The sequence below is a fragment of the Crinia signifera genome, chromosome 1 (genome assembly GCF_055691185.1).
Source record: "Crinia signifera chromosome 1, ASM5569118v1, whole genome shotgun sequence".
NCBI classification, from domain to species: Eukaryota; Metazoa; Chordata; class Amphibia; order Anura; family Myobatrachidae; genus Crinia; species Crinia signifera.
This window is the reverse complement of record NC_139217.1, coordinates 383,706,199-383,730,259: the sequence shown is the minus strand read 5'-3', so window position 1 is coordinate 383,730,259 and position 24,061 is coordinate 383,706,199. Positions and strand designations below refer to the sequence as shown.

The 24,061-nt window shown below is 42.6% G+C and overlaps 1 protein-coding gene and 1 long non-coding RNA gene across 4 annotated transcripts in view; one reads left to right on the top strand and one right to left on the bottom strand.

Moving 5' to 3' along the window:
• LOC146013504 (uncharacterized) overlaps window positions 1-14,535 on the top strand; it is a 61,252-nt gene extending 46,717 nt beyond the window's left edge. Inside the window, exon 3 of the long non-coding RNA XR_014446484.1 lies at window positions 14,360-14,535. This is a non-coding gene — a long non-coding RNA (uncharacterized LOC146013504). The remainder of the gene's footprint in view (window positions 1-14,359) is intronic.
• On the bottom strand, window positions 242-23,738 carry SLC35E4 (solute carrier family 35 member E4). Of its 3 annotated transcripts, none has more exons than XM_083151504.1 (4): window positions 23,400-23,738; window positions 22,820-23,087; window positions 21,883-22,690; window positions 242-8,711 (listed from the first exon to the last, which is right to left on the bottom strand). In XM_083151504.1, exons 3-4 carry the CDS (start codon window positions 22,514-22,516, stop codon window positions 8,272-8,274), a joined length of 1,074 nt encoding a protein of 357 aa, XP_083007630.1. In that variant the 5' UTR covers window positions 22,517-22,690; window positions 22,820-23,087; window positions 23,400-23,738; the 3' UTR covers window positions 242-8,271. The 3 variants fall into 3 exon arrangements, with proteins under 3 accessions (XP_083007630.1, XP_083007631.1, XP_083007632.1); XM_083151505.1 differs by having other exon boundaries at window positions 23,589-23,735; XM_083151506.1 differs by lacking the exon at window positions 23,400-23,738 and having other exon boundaries at window positions 22,907-23,287.
• Window positions 23,739-24,061: the final 323 nt, after the last annotated feature.

Sequence of the window (24,061 nt, the reverse complement as noted above, 5' to 3'; positions counted from 1 at the left end):
TCCTCCTGGCGTTTGTGTGTGTCAGGAAAGATGTCTCAATAAGTGTGCACAGTTTTGGAATTCACTTGTGTGACACAATGACTGCAGACTGGACTGGAATCATGGCTGTAGCATGGCTGTCAATGTTTTCCTGGGGTTTCAGGACTCTTAACCCTATAGGTTTTTAGATAGAAATGAGGGACCTTTGTGTTGAGGAACACAGCAACCCTATTTCCAGAAAATAAACCACATTTCACCCGGAAAGTAAAAACATTTGTATTTATTTATTCATTCATTCATTTTTATACCTCACATAAGAAATACAAGGTCACATGGGTGTAGAAACTTATGTTCACTTCTGTTGCTATATTACTTTTGAAGTTACATCTAAGGCAGTATACTGTGCCTTGGGTTTAATGGATTTTAGTTAAAATGTACAACATACCTTTTATGCAGGTGGAGAAATGTATCAGCCACACACACTCCTGTACATCAGAACAAAATCTAACTATGAAGTGATTGTGAAATCAGCATGCACGGTTGATGCTATATTTAGCAATGATCATTTAAAGTTTCCCATATGAAGATAAATTACTGTAAAAATTGTACTGGGTCAGGTCCATAAATATTGGGACATCAACACAATTCTCATATTTTGGGCCCTATACACCACCACAATGGATTTAAAATGATCCAAACAAGATGTACTTTAACTGCAGATTTTAAGCTTTGATTTGAGGGTATTTTCATCCAAATCAGGTGAACAGTGTAGGAATTACAATGGTAAAATATGAGAATTGTGTCGGGTCCCAATAGTTATGGACCTGACTCTATATTAACCTTTTCATTATTGTGTACTAAGTACTGATTTTATTCTTGTTATTGTTATGTTGTCATTTTTATTATTATGTTCCCTCTGTTGGTATAAATAAAAATAAATAAAAAAGTAATGTTAGTTACGGTTTCCACTAACTTCCAATTCAAACAAACCCCACGGTTGTGTCATCTGCCATAAGAATTTGTTTTATATGAATGATAGAATTATAAGAGCATTCTTAAATGATATATTATAGCTGTGAAGGCTGACTGCACTAAGGCCGTGATTCCTTACCAATCGTCAGATGGCTTTGGCGAGTTACACATTCGCCGGGCCATTCATTTTGGGGATGGAGGGCCGGGGGCGGATGGGGCTCACCCATGGAAATGCCCAGTGTTTTATGGGTGTCCCCATGAAATCACTGGGCGATCACATGGGAACGATGGTGAGCCAATGCCAGCTGGGAGCGGGCAGCAGTCACAGTCACAGGACATCAGCGCTCGCCCCCTCTTCAGCGAACTGCCGATGGCAGGAGAAATCATTTGATGGTCAGCGATTATGGAATGATTTTTCCTGATGGCGGATGCACGTGAGGGGATGTGTTAGAGAACCGGTGGCAGGTGGGGTGGGAGTTTGGTGTGGCGGGGTTTCAATGCTTGGTAAGCAGCAATTTTCGCTGTTTACCGAGCCAAGCTGAATCAGGGCAACAGTATCGCAGCCTAGTGATTAGCAGCAAATCCATACACAAGCCGCTCACCATCGCATGATTTTTCCAGTGTGTACAGTCTGTGTGTAGCCCAGGACTTACTCGGCAGGTTCGATAGAAACAGGCTGATCGGGGCCAGAGCTGATGTCACTTGACTTTCCTTAAAACGCCTGGGCAAGCCTGCATTTTCCCCAACTCTCCCTGAAAACAGCCAGTTACCACCCCAAATACCGGCTTTATGTCAATCAACTTGCGTACGGCCAGCAATTTAAAAAAAATAACTTGATTTTATCGCAGGATGGCCTAGCACATGCCTACTTTGAGCCGTATGCATAGCCCAGTCTACAAACCCTATTTGTTGGTGAAAAAGGGGTATAATTGGCTTCACTTGACTTCACAGAGCCAGCTCAAAGCCATTCAGCGTCCCTTATTTATTTGCAGGACTTGAATCCACCCGGGTGTGGTATGACTTGCCGACGGTCAGTAAAACATCATCGGAATCCCAACTGCCGGTATTCCGACAGGGGGAGTGGAAAACAGCCCCTTGCGGGCTCGGTAGCTCGCTTTGCTGGCCACAGGTTCTATTCTCCCTTTATAGGGGTTGTGGAACCCCATGAGAGAGAATAGCCCCTGTTGGTCGGAATCGCTACCGTGAAGCAGTTGAACTGTTGGGATTCCGATGTCCGTATACTTACCATCAGGATCTCGACTGTCGGCGAGTCAGCCAACACTCCCTCCACCCAACGACAATTTGCAACAATGATTAAATACACAATAGGCACCTCTATTTCATGGCTACAGAGTTTTGCTAAGAAACCAGGACACTTTTATAGTAAATGTAATAATTTCTATTGTGATAAACGAGGACGTTTTAAAAGAGAGCTATGTATGATTGTCAGAGTACCTGTCACAGGCTGATACAAGGGACCTTATTCTGGTCCATGCACACCTCAGTGTGTCTTAGTTTTGCTTGTGCCTTCCACATCATTCGATGGTCGGCGACCATCGAATGATGTGGGTGTTTTCCCATAGGCTGCGAATGGATGTTTATGCTAAACATCCATTCGCAGCCGTGCGGGGGAATTCCCCCTGCAAATGGGGGCAGCGGCATATGGTGCAGAAAATGACATGCAGCGCTGTGAACCTCGCATTGCTGCGTGCCAACCAGAATAACCCCCAAGTTGTGTATGGTCTCTCACTACCTGGGGAGCAGCCAGCAGGCCTGTTGAGAGACACTCTGAATACTGGCTGTAAGTACAGTACTGTGCTAATATTACTGTTGTGTGAGGGGGATGCTAGTTCTCTCCACTCAGAGTGAATCATTTTGTATAGACAATTTAGGCTTTTATTTATGTTCGATGCAACTAAACCAAGCTGCGGCTATTTGTACCAAGGTCGTGTGCTACTAATTGGCTGATGTGTGAAAGTGCACCCATCCACCTTACGAGATTGCACTAATATTTCCACACAATATTGATTATTTTAACTTTGAACAACTGTAGTTTCCATATGTCTTTGTTATGTATCTGCGGTTCAGGGAAACATTCTATGTATGAAAGCAGAAAATAATTTGTTTTTAAACATAAATTAATTATTTGTGAGCTTGTATTTTGTACTCTATTTTTGTTATTTATTCAATGTTATGCCAAGTTGTGTCTCCCTGTGCTGTTCCGTTGTACGGCGCTGCAAAACACTTGTGGCGCCTTATAAATAAAATTATAATAATAATTGTATGATGCAAATTTGGACATGACTGTAATATGCAGTGATCATAGAGTATTTAAGGATAGACTATATTAGTATTGCTGTCATTTTTCAATATCAAAGTTTTAAAACACATTGCTAAAAATGACCCGTGGTTTACCACATGTTGACCCTGCTACTTCCTTCCTGCAGAAAACTGATTAGGAGACCTCCCCACAGTACTTGTAAGAGGAGACAATTGGTCATCATTTATATGTAAATGACAAAATCACAAAACAGCAGCAATAAATTGTTCCCTTCTTATTTGTAACTTTCCTGGTAAAAGGTCTCATACCTGTAGTGTATTTTCCAATATAAAACAATGAACATAGATAGCAGGGCTAACAAAGCATAGGTTGTAAACACATATATGTATAAGATATATTTTAAGACAAAGTTTCCTAAAATGCAATTGATAAATAAGACAATTACTGGATAATAGAGAGACAGTAAATTAGATGAACTGCCATAAAGTACAATAATACTGATTATACAAAACTACTCTACAGTACTTCAATTCCACCCGGACACTTAATCACAAAATACACAATTGTCTTTATAGAGTTAATCACAGTTTTTAAGGTTTGTATCTGGATGACCAGGACAATACAGACCGCTACAACAGTGCTAGTAGGACAAAGACATTTACATAGCACCAAATGCTCATTGTGCTGACCGCAGAATTCACAGGTATAAATAGGCATTCTATACGGCTCATTAATAATGCTGATGGAAGTGTAGAAATGTGTTTTCTTACTATGGGGGAGACGGTTACTCATACTATAGAGCAGGCATGTCCACACTATGGCCCTCCATCTGTTGTGAAACTACAAGTCCCATCATGCCTTGCCACGGTTTTGCTATTAGGGAGTGCTAAAACTATTGGAAGGCATGCTGGGATGTGTAGTTTCACAACAGCTGGACGGCCATAGTTTGGACATGCCTGCTATAGAGGAATGAAGCACAAATTGCCATATGAGCCTAATGATAGATAGATATATACTAAGCTCCACTGGGGCAGGGACTGATGTGAATGTTCAAATATTCTCTGTAAAGCGCTGCGGAATATGTGTGCGCTATATAAATAACTAATAATAGTATAGAATGTTAGTACTACTAGTAAGCCCGCGCGAAGCAAAAGCTTCGAAAGCTAGTCTGCTACCTTGTGACTTGAATTGTGAGAGAAACAGATGTAGTTTCACTCACTACCAACAGATGGCAATGTTTCAGAGACACACGAACACTGAACATATATAGATGATCCTATACCACTGACTGTAAGCAATGTTCACATTACAGTACAGTAAAGTATCTGGAAGCACATCAGGTGAGGCTACAGTTGAACCTCATGCTTAAAGGTGCCCATACACGTTGCGATTTTAACATGCGTTTTGATCTTTTAAAGTTCAAAACGCATCGCATCGGTTAAAATCGCACCGTGTACCTGCGGGGATGTGATGCGCGTTGCCACGGGTACAATATTGTATAGCACAAAAAGTATCTGCAGGCAGTATTTTTTGTGCTACATCGCATCAGTTTTGTAGTATATGGGATGCGATGCGATGTCCATTAGGTAAAATCGCATCGCACCCGCACAGTACAGTAAATCGCAATGCATCGCCCTACAAGTGCCAAAATCTCATGGCACAAATGAGGTAAAAAACGCACAGCACACATATTGGCAAGTGTATGGGCACCTTAAGGCCCAAACACACTAGAAAATTATATATTGGTGAACAATTTCCCTTGAGCTGATCGTGAAAGATATTGTGCATCCACACTGAGTGATGGGTGTAAATGGCATAAGCAATATTGGCAGATTGACCTGCATGTCCGGAAGATGTCAATATCTTTAACAATGAGTGGGGGCACACATTGTTAAAGATATTAGGCACACACACTAGAAGATATTGCCATCCTAATTTCCTGCACAAAAAAATGAGTGAAGATACATTGGCAAAGAGCGCTTTTGCCCCCGCTTTGGATGTGATCAGAGAGAACATTACGGCAGATGTATTAAGCCTTAAAAAAAGAGATAAATGTGAGCATGTTGAAGAGTGATAAATGTCCAGCCAATCAGCTCCTAATTATCATGTTATATGCTGTTTGACAGTTGGGAGCTGATTGGGTGGACGTTTATCATTCTTTAACACCATCGCGTTTGTCTATTTTTTGGACTTAAAACATCTGGCTGAGAATTCCATAATTTTGTTAACTGTATGTTGTTTAGCCTACCAGATCCCCCACGTATATATGCTCTGTATAATGTTATTCTTCATCTTCAGCCTATATTGAGCATTTGTAACTGGAGTTACTCCAGTAGTAAACTATGATGTCATTATATTATGCAATAGAGTTAAATATGATGTAGTAAAGTTTGCAGCCCTGATTCAGAGGTGAACACAGTTATACCGCAAAATATGCTAATGTTGCAGCCATTGTAATTTGCACTGACACGCCAACTGGCTGCTTCTCTAATATGATTCTTGTATACACAGAAGCACCATTAAACAACTGAGCAATACTGTCAATGCTCAGAATGTCCATCGGAACTAAGCTGCCAAGGCCATTACAACTGTGCACTAAATGCTTTCAGCACTCGTGTGTTTGACTAGCCCCCTTCTCCATTACCACCCATAAACACACACTGTCAATCACTCTGCATCTAAATTCGGAACTGAACTGTGTCCACCTCTAAACTCGCCCTAAATCTGTCCACAACAACTGTGCACGTTTTGTTGATCCCCTTACAAAATACAGCAGGTGGATTTGAATACCGATGCAACCAGTGTCATCCATTTTCCTTAACTGATTGTGCACTGCTGGTGAGGGGTGGCTTTAGAAATAAGCACTTAGTCCCCAGCTGGCAAGCAAGTTCTGTATACAAATAGTATTGCATATTTTTCAATCTCACTTACGAAGTAAAAGTATTGTTTTAGTGCATGAAAGGAGAACTAGCATACTGTAGGTGCTAGGATCATGTAATAAAGCTTTGTCATGTCTGCGTATGTAATGCTACTCCACATCTCCCAACTGTCCCAATGTTCATGGGACCGTCCTTTTTTTTGGTGTTGGGGGGGAATGTTGGTTGGGAGTCCCCTTGTGCTGCTCTTCAATAGACACTGTGCATATACAGAGGGGCTGGGAGCATGGCCAGCAGCTCAGAGCTGCTGGCCATGCCCCAACTATGATGAAAATGGGGGGCGCGGCCTCACAGGAGCGCTGCTACAATATGCTACAACCCCTTGCCGCTAGGCCACACCCACAAATTGCATCATGCACCTTTGCCGTGTGCAGAGTGACAATTCAAAGGACTGGCAAGTTGGGAGGGATGCTATTCATGTGTCAGCTATGCATTAATATAACCCTTCTAGAACCACACTATGAGAAGCGGAGCTGTGTTCAACTGTGTATTGTGCTTTTTCTTGTGCTGGTTCCATATTAAAAGGTCTACAGTGTCTAGATAGAGAGTCAATAGGTCCACACAAAAAGGTTGACATGGATAAAGGTCGACAAACACGAAAGGTCGGCATGACTTTTTTGTGACAATGTCGACACCTCAGCATGTGGACTCCCAATTAGCGTAGCACGTGCCCTCTCATGACTCGTTTCACTCGCCATGCTTTGGGCCAGGTGCCTTGCTTCGCTACATGTCAACCTTTTTTGTATGTCGACCACTGCCACCTCAACATTTTGCTTGTGTCCAACTTTTGTCAATGTCAACCTTGTGCATGTCGACATTTTGGTGTCGACCTATTGACTGTCTTGACACTGTTGACCTATCATGCAGATACCCTTGTGCTATAGTGCTGTAGATGACAGAATTCACAATGCCCATGCTCACATATTGCTTATTCATTAGATCCAATTCAAATGGAGACACAAGGCCTTAGCGATGGATAGGACTATGGTATGAGCTGGACATAATGTGGTCAATTCAAATAACTGCAGAAACTGCCAGAATGGCTTCTAGTGACTTGTCGGGCTGACCCGGCTCACAGTCTATGGAGGTAGAAGCAGAATCAGCCTACCATACCTGTTGAAACATGCTCAGCACCAGCTGTTGTTGGCAGCTAGAATCTCCTTGACTTCATTATTACTACATAAATACCACAGGGCCTGATGCAGAGTTGAGAGTTAATGGGCCGTACATATGTCAAGAGTGGTATGCTGACAAAAAATGGTTTTATTCATCCTTCTATGCATATTAGACAGTAGACAACATCTGTGCCTTGTATGCTGCTATCAGTGAGCATCTGTCCTACACTGCAAACTCCTCCCCTATGGGCAGGCTTTAACAGTCCGCAGGTGTGAGAATATGACCTCTTATGTGAGAGCGGCCCGTTCTGCCTCATTGGTCACAAGTGTAAATGAGGCAGAAATGCATCCAGCTCTGTAACATCCATTCCTGAGCTATGCTCCAAAAATTAGCATACATTCAACTGTGCATCACCCCCATGGTGTTTACTTGGTCACATTAGCAACTTGCAGGTTTGTTTTTGGCTGTTATTCCAGTATAACAACATGATTTTAGGCAATGGAAACTACTGCAGAAAGTACAGGTAAGAAAATATAATATCCACTGAAAACCCAGAGTGAACTAAAAAGGGAAGTTAGGGATCGATCCTATTCAATGCTAAGAAGCCGCACTCTATAACGGGGGGGAGAATGGAACAATATTTTGTGCAAATTCAGACTGAATCCAAACTGCATAGGGTGCGAAATTGGGTGCCGTTGCCAGCGTTTAAATGCAGATCAAACCTTTTGCAATTCATACGATTATCCCCATGATATTAATACAGTTTTCCTTGAAGGACACATTCAGTTACTGAGCAATTCTTCCAGTGCCCTGATAAGATCTTCATTCCAGAACAGTGATTTTCCTATACAAAGGTGACATTGAAGGCTTCATTTATTCAGCAGCACTTCATGCTGAATGACTCAGCAAATACAAACAGATGTATAATTTATTTTCTGCAGTGCCCCCAATAATCTGCTTATTGTTTAACCTCTTGGCAGAAAGCGGTCACTCGGACTTCATCTGTCTTTCTGTGGCATGTAGAGATTGCCTAGTGGCAATGTACCTGGCTATAAATTCACAGTTATGATACATACACATTCCTGCCAAGGTAAGACCAATGCCCATGTAACTGAGCACTGTCAGATGACTCCCAAAAAGTACTCTGGATAGAACAAGGTTCCCAACCACATTCAGGTTGCCCAGTACATGTATGGTTACAGCCGAGGTCAGTGTGATGACACAGAAGCTGGCTAGGTTGTACAGAACAGATCCCAAGCAGCTGAGGAGGATGAAGAGCCAAAGTCGATTGTCACAGTCAGGTGGGCTCTCCCATACTACCCCTCTCTCCAGCAACATGGCAGCCACCAGCAAGATACAGAAACTGGGGATGGACATCAAGTAAAGCAGGGTAACAGAATGGATGTTTTCTTCTTTAAGAAGTGAACCTAAAAAACATAAAAGAATTGTCTGTTAAACGAAAAATCATCAGTCATATACTATACAGACTATAAGTGAATAACTGCAATGTGTCATAGAATGAGGAGGAAGAGTCACATTTTCCGAATGACTAAAGTACTCCACCCAACATCATAGGTTTCCCTTCTATCCAGTATTTACCCAAAACTAAAACTTTTGGATTGTAACACTTTCTGTGAATTTAATCCTTAGAAATACAAAACAAATAATTTTCAATTCCCTCCAAAAATGAATAACCATACACGCTGCACTTGCAAGGAAGCCAGGTTATGCTTTGTGTGCAATGATACTCTCTATGTAAACTTCAGCCCAGTTCTATATGATTCCCTATCCTGTATTTTTTTTTTTTTTAAATAATTTTATTGGGTCAATGCATAAAAATAGGATAACATGCAATAACAATTGTAGTACACTACATTCCTTGCGTTACAGTCTATCGTTTCCACATAGTTATATAATAGTGGTTTTACATATAATATACTCTATCCTGTATTTTAACATACTAATCACCTCTCAACCTCCGGTGCCCACACACTAGAACAATTTTTGGGCCGATTGGCCGATTTCCTATAAATCGGCCTATATATCGTCCGATGTTTACCAATAATCGGTCGAAAATCGGCCGATTTTTGTCCGATACGCGCTCCCGTGGATCTTTAGCTGAATCTTCTGATCTTACGTGCTGCACAAAAGATCAGAAGATTTAACAAAAGATCCATAGGAACGCACACGGGATCTTAAGAAAAATCTTTGGTAAAGCTGTGCGCTTGCCTGAAATCTTTTGTCTAGGACGGAAAAAAGATTTCAAGGCTAATTTATGCGCACATCTTACGATCGCAGATCTTTCTAGTGTGTGGGCACCTTTAAACACAGCAGCTGATTGGTTCACATCTTCACTCTTGTCACTGCTTCATACATCTACCCCTTAAACACATAACATGAGTACTTTTTTTCAGTTAAATATTGTGTTCACTTCAATCATATTGCCACGTTATAAAAATCTAAATGTGTTAACTGGGTCAAATGTAATAAATAGTACCTCAGGCATATCCCTGAAGGCAGCATGCCAATTTCTCTGTTTATATATGCACACAATGCCACTTTGTTCTACATTTCTGAATCCCTTGCCAGCAATTTCATCATTATTATTAAATTATAGTCATGGGTTGAAGTGTTACAATGTCTGTGCCAAAGGTATGGGGACAATATGCAAGGTAAACAGTTGTAGGACTTTATTGTCTTATATGGTGAACTGTCAAACACTATATTTACTTCCTTACATACCTTGTATGTTCCGGGCATAAAATTGCTCTCGGCATTGGGTGTGACAGTGGGGCTTTAGAATATGAGACACTGCTGGTCTTTACCAGACAGGAAGAAGATGCAAATTAAATGTTCCATGCACCTGTTGGCATTAGTAACATTAACAGCAGTGTAGAGCAGAATCAATAATTAGGAACTTATACTAAAATTGTATAAATAGTTAAGCTAGGTGCTTAACAATTTAAACAATTTTAGTATAAACTGCTTAAAATTGCAGTACACAATTAATACCTATTGTAGTAAAAGGCATGAAAGTTCGTTGACATACTCAAGTCAATCTGGAGCCTATGAAATGCAAAAAACAGGATACGGTCACTAGGTCAACAGCATGGTGATCGACAAGCATTAGGTTGACATGTATTTAGGTCAACATGCAGGAAGGTCGACATGGGTTAGGTCGACACAAGCATTAGGTTGACATGGGGAAGGTCGACAGTCCAATGGTTGACAGGGGAAGCCGCTCGGCCGTCTTTTTTTGCGATATAAATCTGAGGAGATGTGTCCATCTATTTCAATAGTTAGCTTCAGGTCTAGGAAGGTAACTGACTCCTGGCTGATCTCAAAGGTCAGATTAAGGTTCAGTTGATTATGGTTGAGAATCCTGATGAACTCTATGAACTGCTCTTTATCACCTTCCCAGATGATAAGCAGGTCATCTATATAGCTCAACCATAAGAGAACATGCTGGGTAAAGTGCTCAATACTAACTATTGTTCCCACCACCCCAGGTACAGGTTCGCATAAGTTGGAGCACAGGCACTGCCCATAGCAGTCCCCTGTACCTGGAGGTAGAATTTGTCATCACAAGTAAAAAAGTTCTTAGTGAGTACGAATTGGAGAAGTTGTATAAGGAATTCGTTGAAGGGGTCTTCACGATCCATACCAAGGAAGTATTGGGTGGCATTGATCCCGTGTTTGTGGATGATGCTCGTGTATAAACTCTCCACGTCGCATGTAATGAGCCAACACTTGTCATTCAAAATGATATCCTGGATCTTGTTGAGCACATCCATTGTGTTGCGGGTGTATGATGATAATGTATACACATACTTCCGTAGCCAATGATCCACAAATTTACTGGCATTCTCAGTAGGGATGCCAATCCCGGGGCATTTTTTCAATCCCGGGATTGAAAAAATGCTCAATCCCGGGATTGAAAAAATGCTCAATCCCGGGATTGAAAAAATGCTCAATCCCGGGATTGTTTTCCCTATTTAAAAAAAAATGCCCCGGCCGCCTGCATATTTACATACCTGGGCGGGTGCGGCCAGGATCCGGGAGGTATGGCCAGACTTATGAGGCTGTAACAGTGGGGAACAAGCTGAGCGGTGCGACTGTGGTAAATCCGTCCGTGTCCGGGAGCGGCAGTGCAGTTTTCTGGCCTGCGCAGCGTGACTACTGACATCACGCTACACAGAGCCATGCTACGCAGAGCCGCGCTGGAAGAAGCAGGGCAGCATCTGAGTAGGAGCTCAGACGCTGCCCGGCATTAGACGGCGCATGCGCCGTCTAATCCCGAAATCCTGGGATTGAAACCTCCAATTTTGGGGCCAAATCCCGGGATCCCACCTAATTCTCAGTAAATCCCCCCACCCCTGAGACTATGGGTCTCCCGGGTGGGTTTGTTTTGTTCTTATGTATTTTAGGTAGGAGGTACAGTGTGGCTACCTTTGGATGTTCCACTTTTAGAAACTCTGATTGTGTCTTGGTTATAACCCCATTGTCACCAGCCTCCTTTATAATCCTCTGGTAGATTTCCAGATAATTGTCTAGGGGATTGAATGTCAATTTCTGATTGCAGGAGCGGTCCCTGAGTTGTCATTCTAATTCTTGGAAGAAAATAATACAGATAGCGACACTTTTCCAAATATATATATATTTATTCAATAAAGGAATATAAAGTGCTATCTACTAAATACATAAGCAAAATTTAGGCAAGAGCTTGTTAACCCCGCACGTGCTTTTTTAAATCATTGCACTGTACCCACTTTGTGCTGTTTGTTCGTCATATTTCGCAGCTTTTTAATGAATAAATAATAAAAGGTATGTGTTTTAATAGCGTTGTTAATCCTGAACTGGTGCACCACCTAGTGACAAACCTTCTCTTTCCTAAAGCAATGGTGCTGGTTATAGTCAGGTGGGGGTAGCGTTTTTAAATGTAAAAAACAAACAAAAACTTTGATATATTTTTTTTTTTTACACAGACCATCATTGCATGGATCTGACTGATCCGGAGCTACCACATCATACGTATTTGATGGCTGTAAATACGGCTGCCCAATACGAGCAGCTACGACATTTGAAAATCCAAATCTGGAGAATATGGCAGCTTTGTAAATTAGCCATATTCTCCATTCATATATGCGGGCGTTCGTACCCGTCTGTACGCGGATCGACTGTATATGGCCGTACTTAGTAAATTTCCCCCTAAATGTGGTTATATTTAATAATCGGGTGTGGCATGAAGGAGAGATAGTAATTAGGTTGCTAATCAATAAGTCAATCACTATTGGTCAACAATTAAAAGCTCGACACGTGAAAAAGGTCAAAATGCACTATGTCGACATTGACAAAAAGTTGACATAAGCTAAGGAGGAACATGGATTGTGTAATGGTTAGCATAACTGCCCCACGGCACTGAGGTCATGGGTTAGATTCCCACCATTTATTTATTTGCAGTTTCTTATATAGCGCAGCAGATTCTGTTGCACTTTACAATGGTAGACAGTGATAAAACAAACTGGGTATGACCCCAACTGCAGAGTTTGTATATTATCCCCGTGCTTACATGGATTTCCTCCGGGTACTCCTGTTACCTCCCATAATCCAAAATGGTACTTATGTAGTATCTGGGCTGCCGATTTTTTGATTGTATGCCTTAAGTTAAGGCATACAATCAGATGCGATGCGATGCATGGCATGCGACCATCGGATGCGATGACCCGATTTTTCCATAGGAATCAATGTTAAAATGGACTGAGTCCATTTTAACATGGAATTCAATGGGAAAAAGGGGTCCTTTTCATACCCCTACTATCCAAGTGGGCATGGAGTTGGATATAAAGCTGTGGCGAGCGTAGCGAGCCACTGAGCCCGAAGCGTGGCGAGCGAACGGTATTCTGTGTCCCCTCGCGGGGCTCGCTACGCTCGCCACGCTTTGGGCTCGGTGGCTCGCTACGCTCGCCACAGGTTTATATCCAACTCCATGCCCACTTGGATAGTAGGGGTATGAAAAGGACCCCTTTTTCCCATTGAATTCCATGTTAAAATGGACTCAGTCCATTTTAACATTGATTCCTATGGAAAAATCGGGTCATCGCATCACATCCGATGGTCGCATGCGATGCGCCCGATCCGACCCGATTTAGAAATCGGCAGCCCAGATACTACATAAGTACCTCCAAAATTATACTGGTAGGTTAATTTGCTCCCCAAAAACAATGAACCCTGGAATATCTGTGAGTGCGTGTAGGGAATATAGATTGTAAGCTCTACTGGAACAGGGATTGATGTTGAAATATTCTCGGTACAGCGCTGCGGAATATGTGTGCGCTATACAAATAACTGGTTAAAAAATTAAAATAAAAGGTCGCAAGGAAATGGCTGACACAAGTTTTTCATTTTTTTTTGTATCTACACTAATTGGACCCCCAGATTAGTGTAACACGTCCCCAAGCATGGCTCTCTTTGCTCAGCATGCTTCATGAAACTTTACCATCCTCACTAGTAGTCGACATTATCATATTTGCTTCCTATAAATTAGACAATAATAAGCAAAAATGGATAAGGAAATCCTTTCATACTTTGGGGTTGCTGTATCATGCACTGTGCAGCAGTTGCCCATAGCAACTGATCAGCTTCTACCTATGCTTTATTAGTACTTACCTCCACTCTTTCCCTGCTTGATACATGATCCGATTTGGTTACTTTATACATTAATATGATACCAATGCTCAGGAAATATCTTGATTGGTATCTAGGTAAAAGATTGTGCTTACAGTATATGTGTCATATCAAAGGTATATGAAACAACAGTTACATACCATTACTAATAACATTCTCTGCCTGGTAATGAGTACAGTATATTTAAATTATTGTTACAACTGCATCTTGTGTTACTATGTGTAATGTTTACATAGTATTTATTGTAAATTACTTGTTTGTCAAGATACATATTTTTAAGATATCCGCAATGTTGTTGTGCGGAATGAAGCTGCAGAAACAGGATCTTTCCATTTACAAAGAGGAACCTACTGTATACTGTCATGTGGCTTTGTCTGTTACTGATTTGCAGCCGTCCCCTGCATGTGGTGTAGTAACGTGTGATCTATCGCATGTGAACACCGTCCATGCATGAAGCTCCGACCTCCGACTCAGGTCCGATGAGCACAGGACCATGCATCAGACCCGATGGGACATCAAAGGATTCCGATTTGGCCCAAATCGCTGGAGTGTATGGGGGACTTGAGGATTTAGGTGAGTAGCTCATTCTAGTCCTTTACTAAGGAGCCTCATATTAAAGGAGCAGAAGTCAATGGGCTACTGCTATAAATCCTCAGTCACCAGATGTCAGCTGCCCGCCCACTTCCTTCTGAATGCCCACTCACATCTAAGGTTACCTCAGAGTAACCTTAGATGTGCGTGTGCCTTCCACATCATTCGATGGCCGGCGACCCGGTATTCGCAGGGCGGCGTCTGCTGACCAGAATAAGGTCCATAGACAGAGCAAGCGGGTGACTCACACACCCAGCTATAATGTCTCAGTAGTAGGGCAGATCTATATCCTTGGTATAAAAAATTATATTGTGGTTCATTTTTAAGCTGATTATATCGTGCTAACAGATCTAGCATGTGATGATCTTTACTCGCCACATCTGTGGGAACATTTAATTGGTTATTACACAAAGACTAATTTCATGGTTACCCATTTTTATAAGCAAATACAGTATATATATCATGATGTGACATTATACAATGTTGCAATAAAAATCCACACCACTGCATGGTGCACCCATGTCTTTCAATGCTTACACCAGGGGTTCCCAAACTTTTTTGAATCACGGCACCCTAGTGTATCAGAATTTTTTCGCGGCACCCCATGGCCCAAAAACAATTAATTAGATTGGCTTTATATGCGATTCTTAGGGTCAGTTATGTGGTAAAGGGCAGGATTTGCTTCTTTTTGTACACATTTAATGATTGGCAGCCACCAGCACTGGTTTTGCCCATAAATAATTAACCATAAAAAAATTGAATTGGTCCTGGACCACCAACCTGGGGCACCCCAGCAAGTGTCCCGAGGCACCCCAGGGAGCCACGGCACACAGTTTGGGAACCACTGGCTTACACTGAAGAGCCCCGCTTTGGCAGCAGCAGCGCCACACAAATCATCAGGAAAATAAAGCGCAGTAAGAAAACACTGAAGAAAATGGCTGCCAGTAAAACCTCCCTACTGCGCTGCCAACTAGAGAGGAGAGGGCCAAACAGAGGGGCCAATTCAGCATCGCTCGTGGCAATCCAAATTCGGCTCCATGTTTGCACATTTCTGCACTGGTCCCCCCTGCCTCGACATTGCCAACCCAGCCAACCCCTAGCAGTGACACTGACACTGACAGGACCGTCCCGCCCCCAACAGTAATGGCTAGCTCCCCTCATGCTGCCCCCATACCCCAGCACCCTGCCCCGATTCTAGAAGGCCCACTACGTGTCATTTTGTGTTTACAATTTGACTGTCAACATTTTAATTATCATAACATTATGATTTATCTACATTTTAACTGTAAAGATTTTGACCCGTCAACATTTAAACCTGTCTATATATTATTTGTCGAGATTATGTTCATATCTACATTCTGGGTAGCCCTGAATGGAACATACATTGAATAAATATTGTTGTTACAATATCTTTCACTTCTCAAAATTGTATCGCTATGCGAACTTGGGGGCTATTTACATATGTAAGGGGTGCAACCCGAAAATCATGAAAGAATTCTAAACATAAACAGACATGAGCTTTTTTAGTGGTACAAGAACTCATATTTTGGTTTTACTATATTATAACCCTTATTATTTTTATTATTAATAATAACTGTTTCTTTTACAGTAGAGCGCAACATATTCCATTCTGCTTTTCAATTGGAACAACAGTAATAGAACAAAACTAGATATTACCAGATAGACATAGAGGTAGGAAGGCCCTGCTCACAAGCTTAAGCTTACACAAGCTTATAAGGAAACTAGTAAACTGTCTCGAAGTGAAAGCTTCGAAAGCTAGCCTGCTACCTTCTGTGTTTGTGTATGTTTGAGAAAGAGATGTAGTTTCAATCTCTGCCAGCAGATGGCAGCAGTCTAGAGACTCATGGACACTAGACATATATATAGGCATTGATACAGAAGGATATTCCAATTGTAAAGCACAACGGAATATGCTGCGCTATATAATGCTGCTTTCCCACTGCCAAGCCGTTTAAAGAACCAGTATTTTTAAACGGTATTTAAAACGGTATTAGCTTTCACATTGCAGTAGATTACCGTTTTAAATACCATTTAAGTACCATTCACATCACAGTAAACCGTTTAATCCCCTCAACACACTGCTCTCTTCTAAATATTCCTGGTTGAAACTTTCTGGTTGTGGGGAGTGTCAGAACGCTGGCGACAGCCTATCACTGGTCTGTAGCCTTTTGTTTTCACTGAATACCGTTTAAGAGCCATTCTCACTGCAGAAAAAACGGCTTTGAAACGTTTAGGACTCTGCTTTTTAAATCGATTGGCGCTTTCCCACTGCAGCCTTAAACGTTTAGAAATGGGGGAAAAACGGCAATTTACCGTTTAAGACCTGCAGTGGGAAAGGGGCATAAGAAACTGTAAATAATTAAATATGTGTTATGTATTCCAGAGTTTCTTGGTGCGTTGCATAATATGGTCACCCAGCAATGTTGGTCAAGGATCAGGAGGATGAGAAATTGAAGAGAAAAAAAATATGTGAGGATTTGTGTGGACTGTACATAGGGGATGTAATAAAGCTAGGTACACATATATACAATCGTCGGGCCGTTCTTCCAATCTGGGGGCAAACGGACGTTCGATTGTATAGGTGTGTACGCTGTCCCAATTGCTGCTGTGCGATCGATAAACGGCCAAAAACGCTCTTGGCCGTCCACGGTCGGTTGGTCGAAGGTTCTTTGCTGCTTAATATTTCATCCGACAGGACGGCTCCATATCGGAACAAAAGTGAAGTGTGTACGCATGTTCGATTGATATGCTTCACAGTTTGACAAAGCACGGTGGTATGCTGCATTATGAGAGACCCTGTAACCCTTTGCCTGCTGTTTTAACTAATGTGTGTTTAATGCCTCACTGCCCAACACTTTAGAGGCATCACTTTAAGACATTAATCAATGTTGAAGTTTTAATAGAGTGTGCTGGAAGCTCTTTGCAGGGCACCATAACACACTATTAAAACTTCAACATTGATTAATGTCTTAAAGTGATGCCTCTAAAGTGTTGGGCAGTGAGGCATTAAACACACATTAGTTAAAACAGCAGGCAAAGGGTTACAGGGTCTCTCATATACTTCTTCTTGCGATTGTTTGGACGGGAGTACATCGGACGTCGCAAGTAAAATTGTACATATGTGTACGCGCAGAACGGTCGTTTTGGACGGCCGAACGTGTATTCGGTCGATCGAACGGTCGCAAGAAAAATGAAATTGTACATATGTGTACCCAGCTTTAGATTGGAATGTTTATAAGGGCGGTTCTGAAATCTGATACACTTGCTTCAAGAGGTGAGTTTTTAGGGAACTCTTGAAGGTTTGAAGACTTGGAGAGTCTTTATGTACATTGAAGCACATTCCACACAGTGGGGGCAGCCAAAGAGTTAGGTAATATTGAGTGAGCGTAATGTAAGTGGATAAGACGCAGAATGGAGAGGTTGGGAGATATTTTGAGATAAGAAAAGAGATGTATGTTGGTGCAGTTTGGTCAGGAAAAGTATTTTATATTACATATGGTAGAATACAGGGAACCAATGGAAGGACTGACAGAGCAAATCTGCAGGCGATGAACATTTAGCAAGGAACATCAGCTTTGCAGCTGAATTTTAATATGATGGCAGCGATAGGAGTCTCATATTGTGAAGACCAGAAGAGACCATTGCATTAATGTTGTGGGAGATTACCAACAGTGATAGATATAGCAGATTATCAATTACTATTAGCTGGTAGAAATATAATTAATTCTGTTTTGGATGACATCCAAGATGAAATGGTAGAAAGGCATTCAGTGACACGGACCAATACAGATGAAACTGAAATCCAAAACAGCTGATTAGTTTGCCAAGAGATGTGTTATAGATTAGGAAGCAGAGGAGCTAAGATTGAGTCTTTCGGTATTCCAATTTATAGAGGTAGCGAAGAGTAGGTAGAGAGACAAGCACTGACAGAGCAATTAGGTGTCCTGAGGGGTTATGTGTCCAGGTCGACATTCTTAAGTCTACACTAAATAGTGACAAGGTAAAGGTAAACACATGGAAATGGTGGACAAAGAAATGGTTAACACATGTTAAGATTGACATGGGGGTTTCACATTTTGTTTTGGTGTCAGTTTGTAGGTTTGAGCATGTGGACCCCAAATTAGTGTACTGCGTCCCTTCGCATTGTTTGCTTCACTTGCCATGCTTCACTCTAGGTGCAATCTGCTAAAAGAATAATGAGAAATAGTGGGTGTGCAGCCTAAAGTACAATCTATTCCTATTCACAAAAGGAATTCTTGCTGGAAAGGCTTTTGCTTCTCCAGGGAAAAGTATCCCATAGTCCCTAAGTCTTTAAAACTATCTATTAGATCTATCCATCTACTACCGCTGATACTACCAACACTAATACACCCTCACAACTTCTTTATTACCACCAACACTACCCAAACTAATGAACCCTTACACTTTCCCTACCCCACCTACACTACCCCCATTAATGTACCTTCACACCTTCCGTACCACCACTTACACTAACCCCATTAATGTACCTTCACACCTTCCCTACCACCACTTACACTACCCCCATTAACGCACCTTCACACCTTCCCTACCACCACTTACACTACCCCCATTAATGTACCTTCATACCTTCTGTACCACCACTTACACTACCCACATTAACGCACCTTCACACCTTCCATACCACCACTTACACTACCCACATTAACGCACCTTCACACCTTCCATACCACCACTTACACTACCCCCATTAATGAACCTTCACACCTTCCATACCAGCACTTACACTACCCACATTAACGCACCTTTACACCTTCCATACCACCACTTACACTACCCAAATGAATGCACCCTCAAACCTTCCCTACCACCACCTACACATCCTAAACATATGCATCGTCAGACCTTCTGTACCACCACCTACACTACCCAAATTAATGCACCCTTACACCTTCCCTATGGCTGAGTCTCTCTCTCCCTAACCACCCTCCGCCTGCTGTCCTGGGTGCATGCATCCAGCGATCCGAGAATTCACAATGGGTGCACGCACCCTGCATATACATATGCACAGAAACACAACATTGGTCCCCATGCAAATGAATGGCCGCAGCGAACGGACCTGAATAAGGTCCGATGTTCAGCATCCTGGCAGTCGGGATTCCTGTGCTGTCCCTCATTGGTGTTGGGATTCTGGCTCTGATCTTCAGGTGGTAGTCAGGATGCTGGCATTGGTATTTTTAATGCATCTCACCTAAAGTAATGCACTTTCAAACCTTCCCAATTCAGAGTTGTATGTAAAACCAATCACAACCCTGTCAGCCACAGTATGATTGACATGTTGCAGGGTATGGGGGGGGGGGGAGGCAGCATCTTTCCTCAACGGAGAAGGGGTGTGTGTGCGTGTCTGTTGCATTGCGGGCACACCGCGGAGGGGGGCAGCATCTTTCTTCAACGGAGATGGGGGCAGGGAAGATATCACCCCTGTTTTGTAGGTTTGCCAGGTCCAGAGTGACATCCACAAATGAGTGCAGGCAGCGTATATATATCTCCTCCTGCTGTATTTTTATTTGTACAGAACTGCTACATATGCTTGGAAGCAGCCGGCGCGTGGAACAAATGATATTTTTTAACATCAGAGTGCATAGTGAGCTGCATGGGAGCCGCGGCCATAACCGTAATAAGTATTATCCTAAGCATACATTTATCATTTATAACCTACTTAATGCTTGAAATAATGATGTGTTGATTCAGGGATTTGCATATGAAAATAAATCAATACATATTACAAATAATAAATACCTGACAGTTAAAGCATGTCACCTGGCTATCCATGTGTTAATTGCACTTAAGTAATGAATCACAGAATGGGCTGGTATAGCTCATCTGCCTTTCTGTATTTCTCAGCATGCTGGAGATTTAACCAGCCAACAGCGAACCAGTAAATATCCTGCTTAAACACTGATGAGTCACAACTGTCATCACATTATCTATGCAAAACTGGGATATTATCTTACAATGTTCCCATTGCTTGAGATCTAGGATTATCACTGTCTTGTCTAAACACAGCAATCTCATTGCTGCCAATATCTCCATTTTATTTATTTATTAATACATACCATTTTTATAGGAGGGAAACTATGGTCTTTACCTATATTTACACAACAAAATACATGTACAGCAGCAACTAAATGTTACCATCCCACACAGCAACTTTTCTGATTTATTACATTATAGACCAGAGGGTCTTATTCAGTATCGGACGGCGAGAGGTGTGAAAATCGCGCATGTGAGAACTGCAAAAGCTTCTAACAGAGTTTTGTGGGAGGGGTCTGGACAACACCGGTATGTCCGGACCATATTCAGAATAACTGCGTAACGTCATTCACAGCTGCTGGGAATGGGAAGATGGTGGCAATACGCATGCCTTCACAGCCAGGCCTAGCAGGCAGGGGTCAACCTTAATCACTGGGGATATGGACATTCGGTCGATCCTATTAAGGCGAACATGCATTGGGTTGACCACTGAAGGTTGACAACTGAAATAGGTTGACAGGGTTGGAAGGTCGACACAAGAATTAGTTTGACATTGGCAAGGTTGACAGTCATGAGTTTTTCATGTTTTTTTAGACAAAATTTGCCAACATCCACTAGGGCGTGGAGGGAGAATAGAATAGTGTGTCACTGCCCCCGTAGCATGGTGAGCTCTGTCCATGTCGACATTTTTGGACAAAAAACTCATGTCGACATTTTGATCGTCGACCTTGCCATTGTCAACCTAATGCTTGTGTCGACATTCTAACTTTAGCCATGCCGAGACCTATTTCATGTGTCGCCCTAAGGCCTGTCAATCTTCAGTTGTCAACCCAATGCATATCTGCCTAAATTGTGTCGATGCAATGACCCAAACCCAATCACTGCAGCCATTCATGTCATTACAATTAGATTGCAATTGCATAGCAGGGCGGACTTTCTCATTCTGATGGCCTTGCCCTGTGTTGGGTGGCCCCAGCATGCGACAGCAAGCCGTTGCAGGTTTGAAATGTCAGCAAAACTGCAACTGATGCTGAATACGGCCCAGAAACTCTGACAATCTGTTACCGTTTACTGAAAACATAAAGCTAACCATGTCTTCTGGAAGCAATCTCACAGCAGTAAAACAACTGTAAAGCCCCATACTCCATACTCACTAGACAAGAAATGTATAGATATTGCTCAGAAGGTCCCACTAAGTGTGTACTTACCTTTAAATCTACTACATGTTGCAATATACAAATGCGTCTGGCTGGAGTACTGCGCACACACAGTGCTGGTTCCATTACTTACTTTGCTGTATGGATTTCAGTCCCCTGAGAAACGTCGATGCGAAGATGTAGATGCATCCTGTCTGATCGAACTGCACCTCTCCAACAATACTAAAGCAAGCTCCCAGACATATGGGTACCATGGCAGTGTACTTAAGGGCATGGTGCTTGGTGCCCAGGAAGAGCTTAGAAAGAGCCAGGGTGAAAATAGGTGTTGTTGTGTAAATCATTTGTGCAAAAGAAAGCTGAACGCAGCTCAGTCCAAGATTCCCAAAGGCGATGCTGGAACAGAATGTCAAACTCAAGAGGAACACTTTGAACCGAGCACTGGTGTTCAGGCCCTGCTCTTCCTCAGTGTGTACATGTACCAAACCAAACCTGAGAATGGGATAGTCCAACAGAATAGCAGTGAGCATGTGAAGTGAGGACAGCAACAAGGGGTACCTGAAGTTGTACACTGCAAATATCCATTTGTTTAGACTAGAAATGGTAGTTCCTGTTACTAGCCAGGCAAGCACTGCAGCAAACAGGTACAGGTTGTGGGTTCCTCTTTCCTGGGGGGCTTGTTCTGGCTTGGGGTGTCTGACAGAAGCAGGAAACGCTCTATCAGAAGGTTCCATTTCAACCTCATCTTTCCTGCTGGGTGCTAAACACATGGGATTGTCGGCAATATTTCCAGTTAGACTTCTTTCACTGCCAAATATACATGTTCACAGCTCAATCTGGATTCAGTCCTGGTGCCCATTGGCTGATTCCATATCTCTCACTATTATGTACAGTCTTTCCTGTAATATCAGCTTTTCATCTGTGAGTGATCTTGAAGAAGTGTGCTATAGAAAATGTAACATAGACATACATGTTAGATTAACAGACACTGGGCTGCTAATACACAGCAACACAAGGATACAATATCACACACAGTCACACTGCCTGCCCTGGGTGACAATGAAGACACCTACCTCATTGTTGTCCTGTAGTCAATCGCTCAGCCATTCTTCACCTTCACACGTCCTCCCAAGTTAGGACAATGTCCTAGTGCTACTCACCTCCTACACAGCAGCTATACTACAGTGTGAGGTGTATACAAACATCTGAGCTGCTGCTGCTGCTGATGGGAGCAGTGGCCGGAGACTCCTCCTCCCCGAACCCTGAGCAATGCGTGCGTGCCTCGTATGTGTGTGCGCTGCTCGCAGATCACTGGGTTCATTCACTAGCACACACAGCCCTCTGGGAAGAAAAAACACCGTCTTCTATTAGTTACCGTCTCCTAGCAACACAATACTGACTTACTAGAACATAACAGGGGACACGTCTGCCTGCCTGTGCTGCTGATTCATGGGCAGGGTGACTAATGTGCGTCTGCTGCCTCCTGCCCTGCGTTTCCTTTGAAGACCAACAAGCAGCACTGTCACACCACAGCCCTGCCCCCTGCCCTAGCACATCCCGTCCTTTACATGTCACCTTCCTAAATATAGACCCCACCATGCCATGGAGAAGTAAACAGTTCCTAGAATCCGGTTTCATGTATTATATACTGACACCTGAGATCACCACAACAGCAGGCTCTTCTCTGTCTAGCCAGCATGATTCTCTGCAATATTATTATTATGCTTGTGTTCTGCAGGTGATGTTCACAGCACGGAGAATGCATGCACGACTGTGCCCATATACACACAGCTCCATGCTGATGCCCCACACCCGGATTTACATCCATTTCTACACGCATACCTGCAGAAAAACTGCAGGTATGCCAGTACTGCAAAACGCAATGTAACAGGTGACAACAACACTGTATACAACATAAGCATTGCTAATGAGCAGTGTACAGAGCTGGGTATAGCGCCTGCACTGCGTTTGCGTTCAGCTGTTACAGCGCTGTGTGTGCAGTGCCGGCCGGGCTTGGCACGCACATCTGTCAATCACTGTCACATGCGCGCTAGTGAATGGAACTATGGAAGAAGGGAAGTGACGATGGGGGCGGTCCACGGGCGTGACCAGCTGGACCACACAGAACGCCCTTCAGTTGCTAGGGGACAGGATCCGTTGCCATGGTGCGACTGACCAAAGGATGCCGGCATGTGTCAGATTGTTGACTGACCTGTGATAGGCAGACAGCCTATAAACATGTTTTATTGCAGCATACATTTATTCAGAAGAAACGTCATGATGTTTTTTTTTTCTTTTAGCTCTTTTAATATGGA